At 40.9% G+C, this 16,207-nt stretch overlaps 1 protein-coding gene across 1 annotated transcript in view; it reads left to right on the forward strand.

The window, feature by feature from the left end:
* The window catches only part of IGF2BP3 (insulin like growth factor 2 mRNA binding protein 3), a 147,024-nt gene that overhangs the window by 36,155 nt on the left and 94,662 nt on the right, over positions 1–16,207 (forward strand). The window contains exon 3 of the mRNA XM_068550495.1: positions 3,902–3,950. Coding sequence (XP_068406596.1) covers positions 3,902–3,950 — 49 coding nt within the window. The remainder of the gene's footprint in view (positions 1–3,901; positions 3,951–16,207) is intronic.

Below are 16,207 nucleotides of genomic sequence, written 5' to 3' on the forward strand. Positions count from 1 at the left end.
GCTCCGTAACAAGAGAAGCCACTGCAATGAGAAGCCCACGCACCGCAAGGAAGAGTAACCCCCTCTCGCCGCACCTAGAGAAAGCCTGTGCACAGCAACGAAGACCCAGTGCAGCAGCCCCCCCCCCCCCCCAAAAAAAAGGGCTTCCCTGGTGGCGCAGTGGTTGAGAATCTGCCTGCCAATGCAGGGGACACGGGTTCGAGCCCTGGTCTGGGAAGATCCCACATGCCGCGGAGCGACTAGGCCCGTGAGCCACAATTGCTGAGCCTGCACGTCTGGAGCCTGTGCTCCGCAACAAGAGAGACCGCGATAGTGAGAGGCCCGCGCACCGCGATGAAGAGTGGCCCCCACTTGCCACAACTAGAGGAAGCCCTCGCACAGAAACGAAGGCCCAACACAGCCATAAATAAATAAATAAATTAATTTAAAAAAAAAAGTACTGAATTTTATTGCAACTATTTCAAGCACAGTAAGCATTTTTTAAAGGTTAAATGAGAGCTTAAACTTTACCTCATTTTTCCCTGTTGGGGGAAAACCCTTAAATTCTATATGATTAACTTATAAGTAGATTGTGTGGAAGTTTTAAAATAGCACAAGAGATTAAATCGGTTTTTCCTGTTTTTGTTCTCAAACTTCAGTGTGGCTATTGTTCTTCGCACTCCCCCATGAGCTGTAATAAAATCATGTTAGTTTCTGGATGATGGATCCATGAGTCTTGTGTTTTTTTTCCCCCCTCTATGTTATAACAAATGTTAATTTAACTATCAATTGAGTGCTTCTCAGGTGCCAAACACTGTTCCAGACTCTGAATGCAACAGTGAACAAGACAGCCTAACGAGTCCCTGCTGTTACAGGGTGTGATCCTTGTTACTTTGTTACTACGCAACAAATCCTTGTTACTACCTAAGTGTGTTTTAGGAGGAGGTGAAACACAACTTACTTTGCTGATAGTTAAATTGAACTCTAATGAGTGGGTAATCACACTGGAAAACAGTATCCGTTTTCTTGACTCCTAAGTATTTAGCATCAAACCCAAATATAACCTATTTCTAAAAGCTCAGATGGGAGATGGGCGCTAAGAAAACAGGTGATAGTGTTTTTTTTTAATTAATTAATTTATTTTTGGTTGTGTTGGGTCTTCGTTGCTGCATGCAGGCTTTCTCTAGTTGTGGCGAGCAGGGGCTACTCTTCATGGCAGTGCGCGGGCTTCTCATTGCGGTGGCTTCTCTTGTTGCGGAAGAAGGGCTCTAGGGGCTCTGGCTTCAGAGTTGTGGTGCATGGGCTTAGTTGCTCTGAGGCATGTGAGATCTTCCTGGACCAAGGATCAAACCCGTGTCCCCTGCATTGGCAGGCATCCGGATTCTTAACTGCTGCGCCATCAGGGAAGTCCAGGTGTTAGAGTTTTAACTGTGTATAGCCAACTTGATTAGTACAGCTGAGTGGGGTCGTTTTTCTCAAGTACCTTCCGGGTCAGAGGTTTGTGTTTATGTACTAGATGAGAATTCATGCCTTTGCTTGGACTTTTTTAATGCTGGGCCTTTTGGCTCTTGTAGTGATGAGTGGACCATGGGGTAAGGAGCTAGAGGTGAAACTGCAGAGTTTAAGATTAGTTACTGGGTAAGTGGGAAAGAACACTGCTAGATGTCAAAACACTAACTGTATGAAAATAATCCTGCTATTTGTCTAAAATGAAACACGAGAGAATCAGATAATGGAAAAGGGACAGCCATTTAAGGGAAATAATTATTCTGGAGTAACTTCTAATAAGTAAATGGGTATCGGATGTACATTTTGAAGAATGTGTGGGGAAAACATGGCTAATGGATTACTTCTAATGTGCAAAAAATTGTATCCTATTTAAAGAAGTTCTTGGGAACCCTGTGAAGTAGGTATTTGTTGTTTTAATAATGAATAATTACCTGCTAGGTGACCATAACTCTCTATGTACACTTCTATGTGTGCTTTTGGGAAAATTTTTTGGTAATATATATACCCAGAAAAATGAGTCCAGTAGAGATGAATACTTAGTTTCTTAACATTGTGCTGTAATTTATTACTGTGTCAGATGCTTGATTAAGACAGATTAGTACTTGGAATGTATAGTAAATAATTCTTACTTCCTTGGTTACCCAGGGTAAGTATTTACACAGTGTGAGTAACTTTTCTGCTAGCTAAAGCAATACATGGCAGATTTGAAGTCTATGTTTTAGGAATGTTTTTATTAGGGTACATTTTTTAAGGCTTTTATAGAAAAATATAAAACTTACACAAAAGCAGAGATACAGTACACATCCTGCAGCTTTAACAATTATTAGCACATGAGTTTTTTTTTTTTAGCACATGAGTTATTTTTGAAACAAATCCCAGAATAACGTGTAAATTCTAAGACTATGTGGTGTTTGAAAATTTTTTATTAAGTTGGCATTCAGTCACTATCTCTTTGATATATTGCCCTTGGTGATTGTGCTTTGTTTCACTGTCTCATAAAAATAATGTAAAAATGATGTTTCCTTCATCATCTATTTTATCATTATAAACAGGATGTATCTGAGTTTGTTAATCTACATGTTCTTTAGAGTTCCATAAGGGATAGGCAGTGTCTGTGGCATTTATTTGTTCTTAAGCTTTGGGGTGAATGGGAGGAGACAAAGGAGTAGGCTGTGAATGTAGTCCCAGCTGGTGTTTTGCTGTGGTACTTAAAAGTGGATCGTTTGACCCAGAAAAGGAAATTAACTATAGATCTAGAAGTTAAAAAATTATTTCACTTGAGATGTCATGCCCAATTGCTGGTCTCTCTCTTTTTTTAAAATAGCTAGTTGACTGTAAATTCCTTTCCCTCTAAGAGTGTGACTGGTATGTGGTATCCCTAGTACAGTCTCACATAATTCATGTTCCTTCCTTCCTTCCTTCTACCCTCCCTCTCTTCTTCTGCTCTCTCCCTCTGATAGTATTGAGGAGGGGGTAGAAGAAGAGGGATGTATATTACAATAGATTTTATTATTATATAAAATACATATTGTGTTTTATATACATAGCATATGTATAGGTATATGTGTAGGCATTCGAACTAAGGTAGGGGATTTTTAATGTTTTTTGTGCCATGGACTCCTTTGGCAGCCTGAAAAGTATGGACCTCTTAAGGTATTTTTAAGTGCATAAAATAAAACACATGGGATTATAAAGGAAATTATTTTGAAATACAGTTAGAATAATGTTAAAGCTCGTAGTAGCATGTGTTTCTTAACATAATAAGGAAAAGTTCTAGCAACGCAGCTAGCTTTCACAGTAGTGATTATACATGATATTTAAAGATCTGCAACAACGTAAGTGATATGAAAATATCTGATTTATTTTAATGTCAAAAGTACAAGTCATATAATTCTACTGTTGTTTGATGCCAACATCCATAATTGAAGGTGGTGCTAAATTTCAGTTAGGGGATAGTGAAAATAAACATGTGATTTCCCCCATACCCCACCCCTCCTATCCAAGTTCCTTGAATTCTGTCCATGGACCCCTTGGCTGTGATCTCAGATTAAGAACATCTGGACTAAGGCTTTGTTTGTGTTCTGGGATGCTTACTTTGAGGCTAAAGGGTTTGAACTTAGAATATAGTCATCAGATGAAATGTTTTTCAAACAATGTATCTGCCAATTTTAGTGGCTTTTAGAATAAGCCATAACAATCCAATGATGCTAGATTTCCAAATGGTCTCAGTATGCATATTGTGATAACTTCTCTCTCCTTTTTCCTTCTTGGGCTGCCTTTTCTTATTATATATTAGTTTGTAATTAATATAAAGTATCTTAAGTAGTTTCTAAGCATCCATGTTGGCTATTAATATCTTCTGCTTTTACTTTTTTTTTTTTTTCTTTTAAAAAACATTTTAATTCTTCTGCAGGATTCGGAAACTTCAGATACGAAATATCCCGCCTCATTTACAGTGGGAGGTAAGAATTTCTATATTTAAAACTAAGATTTTAGTATCTAAGCCTACTGGTAGTTTTTCCGAAGGTTTTTCTCCTTCCAACTCTTGGATGTGCTAGAACACACATGGTCCTTCTCTTTTACGGTCTGTGTCTTGCATTGGGCTTTTCTTTGTAAGAGTATACTATATCTTTGAAAACAATCTGCTCTTTGAGATACTTAAAGTTGAAATAAGTTCTGGGGTAACTGGGTAAACTTGCTCATTCAATCACATCCCACAGAATCTTGTTTGAGATCTTTCTGATGAGTTTTGCTAATTGTATTTAAATATGAAGTTCCCTCCTTGGCAGTTTTTTAGAGAGCAAATACTGCTATTTATGCTTTATTTTAAAATGTTACTATGCTTTCTTTTGCTCACATGGTGGCACTGTAGTAATTGTATTTAAACACAAACCTTTTAGCACAATTGAATAGCCTGTGTCAGCAATTTCCAAACCATGTTGATGATGTCATGGTGAGAATTTGAGACCCCAGTAGTTGAAAAGATAAAAGGAAATGTCTGTTGACTCTTCCAGATGATGGACCTGAAAATTCTTAAAAGCTAGTTTGGAGAAGGTGATGCAGGGAAAACTGCTCAGCTTTTATGTATTTTTAATATAAAAATCAAGAGTAACTAGCTTTGTGTGTTTCACATTAGTGTTCTGAAATGACATTTGAAGAGTCACTAAACCAGAACCTTCATCAAAATGCAAAGAAAGGTTAAAAGGTTTCTTTGGTGGTGAGTTTAGGAAAGCTGGCCTGAGGTCTGATTCTCCAAGGTCCCAGCTGGTAACAAATCACTTATGCTCAGAATATTTTACAGCACATTTATTTTCAGAACAATGTTATTGAATTTAATCTTTGCAGGACTTGGTTCTTTGGTCTATGTTGAATATTTTTCAAGTTATATAATGTATAAAAGGTATACTTTTGTAGATAGAAACAGTGACATTAGATTAAACAATGCATTTTCTTGTTTTAGTTTCACATTTGTTTAGGAAATTCAGTATCTTGGAGGATGAGTCCCTGAATCAAGTGTCATTGTATCAAGATTACTGGTTTAATCCCCTTTTTTATTTATGTTTTTTTTTTAATTGGAGTATAGTTGATTTACAATGTTGTGTTAGTTTCAGGTGTACAGCAAAGTGATTCAATTTTATATACATATATATACACATATATATTGGGTTGGCCAAAAAGTTCATTCTGGTTTTTCCATAACCTCTTAGGAGAAAACCTGAATGAATTTTTTGGCCAACCCAATATATACATATATTCTTTTTCAGATTCTTTTCCATTATGGGTTATTACAAGATATTGAATATAATTCCCTGTGCTCTACAGTAGGTCCTTGTTATTTATTTATAGTAGCGTGTGCATGTTAATTAATCCCTTCATTTTAACATGGGCTATGTTAAATATGATTTTCTATTTGGGAACTATATCTAGTGTAATGTAGCTTTCAATGAAAGAGTCAAATGGTGGCAGCCAATTTTAAGTAAGTGAATTATTAGTGTACTAGCATATCAGCTATAGGCAAGTGGTAGTTTCCTTATAATTCATTCATAGTATCTCTTCAGATTTAGATTGCAGTGGCTTCTTGAGCATTGTTGATTCTAGTTTTGGTGGCTTCTCAAGATTTTAGTTCATTGCATTCTTCCTTATTCTGGGTAAAATTTAATCTATGAGAATAAGTCTTTATTTGCCACATCTAATTTTTTTTTTTAAATTTCATTTTACCCTCCCCCATAGTCCTTTGAGGTAAGGTGAAGTTGGTGACATTATCTCCATTTTCAAATGGGCAAATACGGGCCCACAGGGTTCAAAGAATTAAGCAAGAACAGATACTGAATTTAAAGAAGCGTGGAACTAGACTTTGAAACTCTTGACCTTTGACCCCTTTACAATTTAAAGGATGGTTTGAAATACTGATTAACAAAAACTATTGAGGGCTTGTTAGGAGTAGGATGAACTATTTGGATATTTCCTTTCCTTGAAGACTTGAATGACCACCATCTGTTATTTCCTTTTCGAGGAGTCACTTTGTGTAACATTTTATTTGTATACACTGAGCCTGCTGGTTGTCTCATGCCAAAGCCTTACAGAAGGTGATAATTTTGCAATTATATGTCTGGACTCCCTTTATAATGGAAAAATTAGACTTTGAATCCACTAATTAATCTTAGAATCACTGAAAATGTAATGACCAGACATTACGTGCCTCCTGATTTGACGCAATAGGAAATACATAGCAACATAGATGAAATATTCTTGTCAAAAAAAATAGAGGTTTGACTGGATTCAATTTCAATCTGACTTTGAGTTTATAAGAAGTATAGAAGGTAGAGGCACAAATGAAATGATGCCATGAAGAAACACCTAGCCAATTCCAGAGTATGGGACATTCCACAGGACAAATGACATTGTTTAGTAAGGTGATGGCATATTAAAAGGGAAGGGGACTGTTACAGAATAAGACCTATGAGAATAACAAAAAAGCAAGCATACACCTGCACTAAGTTATTTGTGAACTATGTAAACAGTCCTTAGGAGCAGCATGGAGTATCTAGAAAAGCCTTAGAGTTTTTTGCAGGAGGCTTTTGGTGTCAGACTTGGAATTACATCCCAGCTCCACTGCTTACTAGATATGTGATCTCTGAACCAGTTTTTAAAATTCTTGAAGCCTCATTTTCCTCCTTTGTAACATGGGGATGATAATAGCCACTTGCTTGGGTTGCTATGGGCTTTAGTAGGATTATGCATGCGCAAGCCCTTAAAAAATGCTTGGTACGTATACGTGCACCCTACATTTTAGCTATGATATGAACAACAAATTCATTTCCTCCCAACTTAAAGTTCTTGTGCTTAACTCAGATGCAGCCTATTAGCACACACAAAAAAACAGGTATTATACCAGGGGGAATTTAAATGTGGAGAACTACACAGGTGCTAGAGGGCTGAATCAGCAAAGACGGAATCCACAGATAGTGACTATAGCAGCTCCCACCCTGAGGCTGAGTGGGGAGGAAAGGGGTCAATGGAACAGGGTGAGGTTATCAGATCCTAGAAGCTTGAAGGGAGGGCTCTGAGTAGCTGAGAGTGAGCAACGGATGCTTCCTGGCTGTGGCTGGTGCCTGGGATGGGGGAAGAAGGGAAGTGATGACGCTGGTTCTGGGAATGCCCAGAGCAGCTAGAGTCCGAAACCCATGGCTGTTAGGATGACGCTGATAGGAACAGCTGATAAATGGGAAGGAACACGTGTCATCTCCGCTCCTGCTCTCCAGTCCCCCTCTTGTGCATTCTGTCAGCAGAAACCACCAAGGAACAGCTGGCAAAGGTGCGATAATAGGGCAGAGTCCCAGCCCCAGCATCGCGGAGTTGGAAGGTGTATTTGGCACTGAGAGCTTAATTTCCAGTCGAAGTTCTATCCCAGAAGTGAAAATTCCTCCCCTGTTCTGCCAGCCCTCTTCTAAGCCATTTTCTGTGAGGTCATCAAAGAAATGACAGAATCTGGGACCATGGCAGAAACACCATGAGATAACAGTGCTATGAGGCGTTTTATAAGGTCTGTAACTGGATTGTTGATTATCTTTATACCACTGTGATACTTTATTTTATGTTTCTATTTCTTATTTACATTACCTTTTTACCACTAGATCCTGCTGAATGACACACGGGGATTCCTCTCAAGTTCTTGGAATACCACAGCATGCATGCTTTGTGTGTCATGTGGGGCTTAAATGATTTCTAGTCAATTAGTTTTGGTTGATGGTAAAGTGCACTCAAGTGTTCTGGACTAGCTAAATGTTTCACTGCTTAAGTGTTTTGGCAGATAAAGATATGGGGAAACTAACTTTTGGAAGGACCTGCTGCTGGAGAATTAGGTAGGTTTGTTTTTTCCCCCAAATAGGTGGAATGTAGAAGGGAAATAGAAGAAACTGTTTCTACTCCCCCTCCAATCCTCTTGCCTGAGGTACTTGAAGAATAGATCTGTGGTGTGACCAGAACTGGAAGGGCTCCTCTATAAATAGTACTGATGTTGGACAGATCTGGATCCTCAGATGCCCTAAGGGATGTAAACGTGTGTGATAAGGGTTTGAGGGAACATCCTGGGCAAACGACAAAGAGGTGAGGAAGGGATAGAGCCCCAGAACACTTGACTTTAAACACCTTTGAGAAGAATCCTTTTTCTTTTGCCTTACTCAGTGTCTTAAATTGGCCCCATTTTCTGAATTTAAAGGGTGTCTTTCTTCATTTAAAAAATAAATTGCCAAGGCCTTAGGAAAGGACTTCTCAAAGAGAGTTTTTCCTAATCTTATCATCTTAATACTGCTCTCCAATCAAAGTTATTAGCACTCATAGAGTGTTAAAAGGGAATACCCTCCCGGAAGGGAAATGTAACACCCATTAAGTATGTAAATGAAGGGTCTAGAGTAAAGGGCAAGTTAGGTTCTCATTTGGGGGTCAGGTATTGAAAGTAGAATGATGCTTCCACAGAGGTTAGTGTCTGGCAAAGCAGACTGAGCTACTGAGTTAGTGGTTTGCATCATAAAGCCCTGACTGCCCATGCCTGGAGTGACTGTATTTTCTGAGGCAAAGTTTTGAATATATGATCTGACAAATACTTATGGGGAATGCATAATTTAAAATTACAACTTGCTGGAAAATGCAGAATGTATGTTGGCCTGGATATCAGATTTTTCCTGGACTTAATTGAGGTGAGAAGATGAATATCTTGGGAAGAAACTCTGAAGAGGTTTCCACACTGTAAGATCCATTTTTCTGCCACATGTGTTGTCTGGTGTGATTGAGTAAAGGAAGTGGAAGCTGTCTCCTGGCCTAAACATAGGGGAGTAAAGGGGGGCTCTTCGTAACTAAAGCATCCTCAAATTGCATCCAGGCTTCTGACATACCAGGGGGTTGGTCTCTGGTTCTTGACATGGAAAGCAAGTAACCAGTATGCTGAAAATGAAAGCCCAAAACTACAAGTTGAACATCGCAATGTAAAATATTCTTTGCTTTTTTTTCTCAGCAGAGTTATCTTAATGATTTCTCTTTCAAAGTTCTTTTTGGTTGTTCTGTGTAAGCTTGAGGCAATTTTTGGAAGTAAGTACATCTTGTAGGAAATCTTAAAGGGCTTTTTCTGTTGGGCCATAGGATTGCCCTAACAGAACACTTTCTTTATTGAAACACTTTGGCTTGTTAGTTTGAACCCACCCCCTAGAAACCAGTTTGGAGAAAGTTGACTTCTAGGGCATAAGGAATGTTAGAAAGCCTTGGCTTCTTTCATGATGAAGTTTTTTCTCTGAAGTTTGGGGGTGGGGAGTGTGGCATGAGTGGTAAGATGTAGTGGGATGAGGCTGAACTTCCCTGTAAATTACACTCAAGCGAGTCACATCCACTCTCTGGCGGAAGGGCTAAAGCTTTAGAGAGATGCCTGTGTTTCAGACTGTAATGAAAAATACACCGTAATAGGACACCTTGTGAGATGAGGCTGGTACTTATTTTTTTTTAAATTTAATTTAATTTATTTATTTTTGGCTGCATTGGGTCTTCGCTGCTGAGTGTGGGCTTTCTCTAATTGTGGCGAGCAGGGGCTACTTTTCGTTGTGGTGCACGAGCTTCTCGTTTCGGTGGCTTCTCTTGTTGCAGAGCACGGGCTCTAGGCACGCGGGCTCAGTAGTTGTGGCACATGAGCTTAGTTGCTCCGCGGCGCATTGGATCTTCTCGGACCAGGGCTCGAACCCGTGTCCCCTGCATTGGCAGGCGGATTCTTAACCACTGCGTCACCAGGGAAGTCCCTTAAAGGTTGCCTTTTGCAGCAGACATTTTGGAGTTGTAATGTAGTAGCAGATAAACACTGTTCTGGGTTGGTGATTTTCAAAGTTCTCTCTTTTCTTCGGAGGAGATGGTATGGCAGAAACCTGGTATGTGAATATAGATAAAGTTAGAGTTATTCAAAGGTGGCACAGAACCTTTCCTGCTGGTTCCCTCTTTGGCCCCCGGGGAATCCCTTGGGTGCAGGTGTGATATTGTGGTTTATAATAAAAATATATATTTGCTCTTGGTCCGCTTCTGACCCAGAGCTCCTTAAAACCCTTGGAATTTCGAAAGTGGTGGGAGTGATGAAGGTGTCTTTTGTTACGTTAATGATACGACTTTTGGAAACCACTTAAGGGTGAGAGCCACTGACCATGTGATTAGAGGGTTAGAACTTTGAGTCACAGTGTGCTGTCACCCACCTCCACCTCCGGGGAGGGGAGAGGGGGCTGGAGGTTGAATTAGTTGCCAATGCGAATGATTAATCAATCGTACCTATGTAATGAAGCCTCATAAAAACCCCAAAGGACTGGGTTCAGAGAGCTTCCTAGTTGGTGAACATGTGGGGAAAGTGGTGAAGTGTGGGGATTTGAATGGTGCGCTGGAGAGAGCATGGAAGCTGCACACCCTTCCCTCACACCTTGCCCTAGGCACCTCTTCCATCCGGCTGTTCCTAAACTATATCCTGGTGATCCAGTAAGTAAAATGTTTCTGTGAGCTCTTTGAGCTGCTCTAGGAAATTAATCAAACCCAAGGAGGGGTTGTTGGAACCTCCTGTCTATAGTTGTTTGGTCTGAAGTACAAGTGACAACCTGGGCTTGCAATTGGCTTCTGAAGGGTGGAGGGCAGTCTTACAGGACTGAACCCTTAACCTGTGGAATCAGATTCTATCTCCAGGTAGATAGTGTCAGAAATCAGTTGAATTGTAGGACGCGCATCTAGTATCTGAGAGTTGTTTATTGGTGGTGTGGGAACTGCCCCCCTCCACACTTTGGAATTGGGTCCAGGAATCCGAAAGAAGAGGTTTTGTTGGACTGGTTTGAAAATCACCATGGCTTCAGTGAATTTGAGTATGAACAGTTGTTAGAAGTAGTTGATCTCGATCAAGTAATTTTTTTTTTTAAATACATTTATTTATTTATTTATTTATTTTTGGCTGTGTTGGGTCTTCGTTTCTGTGCGAGGGCTTTCCCTAGTTGTGGCGAGCGGGGGCCACTCTTCATCGCGGTGCGCGGGCCTTTCCCTGTCGCGGCCTCTCTTGTTGGCGGAGCACAGGCTCCAGACGCGCAGGCTCAGTAGTTGTGGCTCACGGGCCTAGTTGCTCCGCGGCATGTGGGATCTTCCCATACCAGGGCTCGAACCCATGTCCCTTGCATTGGCAGGCAGATTCTCAACCACTGCGCCACCAGGGAAGCCCTATCAAGTAATTCTGAAGGAACTTATACAACAAGTATGAGACCGTTGACGCTGATAGGTGATCTTTCTTCTCCATGGCCTGACTCTGAGCACTGGCCAATAAATAGCTGACTCTTACTGAGCACTAATGTGCCGGGTGCTGAATTAACTTGTTTTAATCTTCACCACAGTCCCATGTCCCCATTTTACAGATGAGGCAGCTGAGGTCAGAGAGGTGAAGTAACTTGCCCAGGGTCATGCAGCTGGAAAGTGGTAGAGTTTCTGCTCTTAATCAGGTTACTCAAACAGAACACTTCCCCTGAAAGGTAAGTTTCTATTTCTTAAAATTATCATCATTTATTTGCTTTCACCACGCCCCTGAAGGCTGGACAGTGAACCCAGTAGAAACTGGATCCTCCCTAGGTCTGGAGGAAATATGTGGTTATGAGTGATGAATGGGCTTGGACAGATTATTTGGGGAAGTTATTGGTTGACTGTTCCATTTAGAGAACCGAGGATGGTGGAGTTCTTCATGCATCGTCGCTCTGGGATGGGCCAGGCTTTGCCTCGTGAGAGATGAGCTGGTGTAAGGTGTTTGGGGAATACCAGTGTTTCCCTGTGACCCCTAGATGAGTGGTTGTACGAGGCACGCATTTCTGGTCCTAATCTGCTCTCTCCCCGTGTTTACCACGCCCTTGCACTTAATGCCTGGACTTTGTGTCCTGTGCTTCATAGTTCTTCTGGGATGGTCACCTCAAAGATCTCCATGCCCTTTATTTAAGCTTTTTATTATGAAAAATATCAAACATAAACAAAAAGGCTCATATAACGACACTCAGTTTCAACCATTATCAATATATAGCCAGTCTCTTTTTTTTTTAAAATAACTCTAACCTCTTCATCCTTTCCCAGACTGTTGTACATAAAATACATCCTAGACATCACATCACTTAATTCAGTAAATACTGAATGCATCTCTAAAAGTTAAATGTCTCCAAATTAGTTTGCTAGGGCTGCTGAACAAAACACCACAAACTGGGTGGCTTAAACAACAAACTTTATCTCACAGTTCTGGAGGCTAGAAGTCTGATATCAAGATGTCAGCACGTTTGGTTCCTGCTGAGGGCTGTGAGAGAAGGATTTGTTTGAGGCCTCTCTCTCTTCGGGTAGTTCCTTGGTTTGCGACGGTGTAAATCCACCCTTCACGTGGTGTTGTTGCTGTGTGTGTCTGTGTCCAAATTTCTCTTTTTTATAAGGACACCGGCTCTACTGGATTAGGGACCACCCTAATGACCTTGACTACCTCTGTAAAGACCCTGTCTCCAAATACAGTCAAGCTGTGGTACTAGGAATTAAGACTCCGTCCTATGAATTTTGGGGAAGACACAGTTCAACCCATAACAGTCTCTTTAAAAAATTCATGTATTAAATGAATAGTAACTCTCACATATCAAATCTAATCATTTCCTTGATTATCTTTTTTAAAAAAATTATTTGAGTCAGGATCCAAATAAGATCTTTTTCAAGACATTTAATCAATAGGTACGTCTTTTTTTTTTTTTTTTTTTTTTGTGAGGGGGTTATGTAGTGTATTTGTTGAAGTTGGTTTATTCTGCAGAATGTTCCACATTCTTACTTTGCTGAACTACATCCATGTGTGGTGACTTACCATGTTCCTCTGACCCTTGTGGGACTTGGATTAGACTCAAGTTCACTTTTGGTTTGTTTGCACAAGACAAAGTAATAGGTGGTGATGTATTCTTACATCAGGAGGTACATAATGTCTGTCTTTGGGTTATGAAATGCCATTGATCATTGCTTAGATTCATCATCGTGTGGCTGCAGGATGGTCATACTCTAATTCTACAATTTCTTCATGTATTAGTTGGAATGCGTTTGTAAAGAGGAACTTGTCCTTGCTAGCTATTGAAGTACTCTACTGAAGTACAGTTTGTGTAGGAGAGATAGGAAAAATACTTGATTCTTTCCACTTATTTACTACCTTATAAATATTGGGTGCCTTGGCATCCTACAAGGGTAACCAATGAGTTGTTTTTGTTTTTAAATCAGTGAGTTTTTGTGTAACTATGAGCTCATGAGTTTAAACATACTTGGGTTTCAGAATTACTGGAATCATTCTTTTTTAAATTAACTAATTATTTATTCATTTATTTTTGGCCACGTTGGGTCTTCATTGCTGCACACGGGCTTTCTGTAGTTGCAGCAAGTGGGGCTACTCTTCGTTGCAGTGCGTGGGCTTCTCATTGCGGTGGCTTCTCTTGTTGTGGAGCACGGGCTCTAGGCTCGCGGGCTTCAGTAGCTGTGGCACATGGGCTCAGTAGTTGTGGTGCGCAGGCTCTAGAGCACAGGCTCAGTAGTTGTGGTGCACGGGCTTAGTTGCTCCGCGGCATGTGGGATCTTCCCGGACCAGGGCTCGAACCCATGTCCCCTGCATTGGCAGGCGGATTCTTAACCACGGCGCCACCAGTGAAGTCCCTGGAATCATTCTTATTGATACTGAAATTATCCTATCCTGAGAGGCCTGTCCTTTTGACGCTTCCTCAGTAGTTGATGGCTTCCTTGATTGTTGGTTTAAGAAATTCCAGGTTTGGGCTTCCCTGGTGGCGCAGTGGTTGAGAATCTGCCTGCCAATGCAGGCGACACAGGTTCGAGCCCCGGTCTGGGAAGATCCCACATGCCGCGGAGCAGCTGGGCCCGTGAGCCACAACTACTGAGCCTGCGCGTCCGGAGCCTGCGCTCCGCAACGAGAGAGGCCGCGACAGTGAGAGGCCCGCGCACCGCGATGAAGAGTGGCCCCCGCTCGCGGCAACTGGAGAAAGCCCTCGCACAGAAACGAAGACCCGACACAGCCAAAAATAAATAAATAAATTAATTAAAAAAGAAAGAAAGAAAGAAAGAAATTCCAGGTTTGTCATGTACATTTCCTGTTTCAAGGAGTGGAATCGGCCCTTTCTTCAAAAGGCCTGCTTTCTTGGGAAATGGTATTTAGAGATCACAGTGTGATCATGCTCCTCTTGGGACCACATGTGTTGGCATTTCCTTGGTTGTTCGTTTTCTTTCTTTTTTAAAAAGATTAATTAATCAATTAATTAATTGGCTGCGCCACGTCTTAGTTGTGGCAGGCGGGATGTTCGTTGCTGTGTGCGGGATCTTTTAGTTGCGGCATGCAGGTTCTAGTTCCCTGACCAGGGATTGAACCTGGGCCCCCTGCACTGGGAGCGCAGAGTCTGGACCACCAGGGAAGTCCCGGTTGTTCATTTTCTTGGCAGCGTTTATGCCCTCAGTTCCTTCCCCTGCAGGTTTTAGTCATGGTTACTCTTGTGTATTATTCCCCAACATGTGCTTCTCCATTCTTAAATGTGAACATTTCTGTGCACTCTTTGTTTTTCCTCTCTTAGAAGTTCCATTTGTTCCTACTGTTTTTGTTTTTGCTTTCTACTTGGAAGCAAACATTCACTTGAATACCCACTGAATTTAAGCTGTCTAAAACCGATTTTTTTTTTCCCTCTTGAATCATCGCTTTGCTTTCTCTGTGAAATTTAATATGACTTAGGTCATGTGGGCTTAGCCTTGAGGTTATCCTTCATTCTCCTCCCTTCATTCATTTGCTCTCTGGCCACAGGACACCCGGTGTCCTTAAGGTCCCCCCACCCCCACCCCATGCTGCCTTTGGTGCGCTTTCCTCTACCCATGGCCACCACCCTGTAGAGGAGTCAGTCGTACGTCAACCATTTAAAGCATCTCACCAGTGGTAAATGGGAAAAACAGCCTGTAGGCGCAAGCAGCCTATGGAGGGGTGGCCATGGAGGGCTACTGTTGTGTGTTCTCAAGCTTTAAAATCATCTTTAGAGGTGCCTGAGCACTAATTTTAAGATTCTGTGTTAGTGCCAAGTTGTGAAATTGCTCTTTCCATTTCATAATCTGCAAATGAGTCCTGTAACTCTTCAAATGAAAACAATTGGTCCTTTCTGTCTGAATTACATTAAACTATCCACAACCACAAACAGATTACTTATGGTTGTAAATAGGAAAGGTCATAAAAAAAGAGGTTTCTGGTTTCAGCAGTATTTACTTGAAGTCATGGGAGATTAAAGAAGAAATAATTGGTAAATCTCTGTTTCTGGCTTTTTTTTTTTTTTTTTTTTTTTTTGACTTAAACAAGAGAAGCTTATTCTCTCACAGTTCTGGAGTCCGGAAGTCCAAGATCAAGGTGTCAACAGGATTGGTTTCTTGCCTTTCTCTTTGGCTTTCAGGTGACTGCCTTGTCACTGTGTCCTCACATGGCCTGTCCTCTGTGTGCACACATCCCTGTGTCTCTTCCTCTTTTTTTTTTTTTAATTGGAGTAAAATTGTTTTACAGTGTTGTGTTAGTTTCTGCTGTACAATGAAGTGAATCAGCTGTATGTATACCTATATCCCCTCCCTCCCACCCCATGCCACCCATCTAGATAGTCACAAAGCACCAATCTGTTTCTGTTTAGATTGGCGATTAGGAATAAGTGCGATCCCATGAATAAAGACTGAGAGGAAAAGAAGTTAACTACTAGGGGGTGGGAGATAATGTAATAGTTATCCAAACTTCAATGCTCCATGGCCAAACAGGCAAACAAAGTGACTTTTAAAAAACTTAGAACATTTTTAAACTTTAAATCTTTTTTCTGCACAGGATCCAATAGATCTTTGTTTTAAACTCTCAAGAGCCTTAAAAATACTTATTACCCTTGTTCTTTTCTGTGCAAAATGGTAACCTAAGTGTGAAGTAAGAGCCTTGTTGGCTTGATTGAGAACATCGAGAGAGAGGACCTTTGTCATTTTCATTGACAGCGTTTCTGATATCAGATACATGGTGTCTTCTCCAATACCACTTCTCCGACCCTCCAACAACAACTAGGTGTCCTACAATTCAATTCAGTTCTGATGCTAACTATGGGATTTAGTGTCAGACGCCACAGGTTAAGGGTTCCGTCTCGCAGGACTGCCCTCATTTCAGGTGCCAGGTGCAGTG

The sequence above is a fragment of the Eschrichtius robustus genome, chromosome 8 (assembly GCF_028021215.1).
Source record: "Eschrichtius robustus isolate mEscRob2 chromosome 8, mEscRob2.pri, whole genome shotgun sequence".
Classification (NCBI taxonomy): domain Eukaryota; kingdom Metazoa; phylum Chordata; class Mammalia; order Artiodactyla; family Eschrichtiidae; genus Eschrichtius; species Eschrichtius robustus.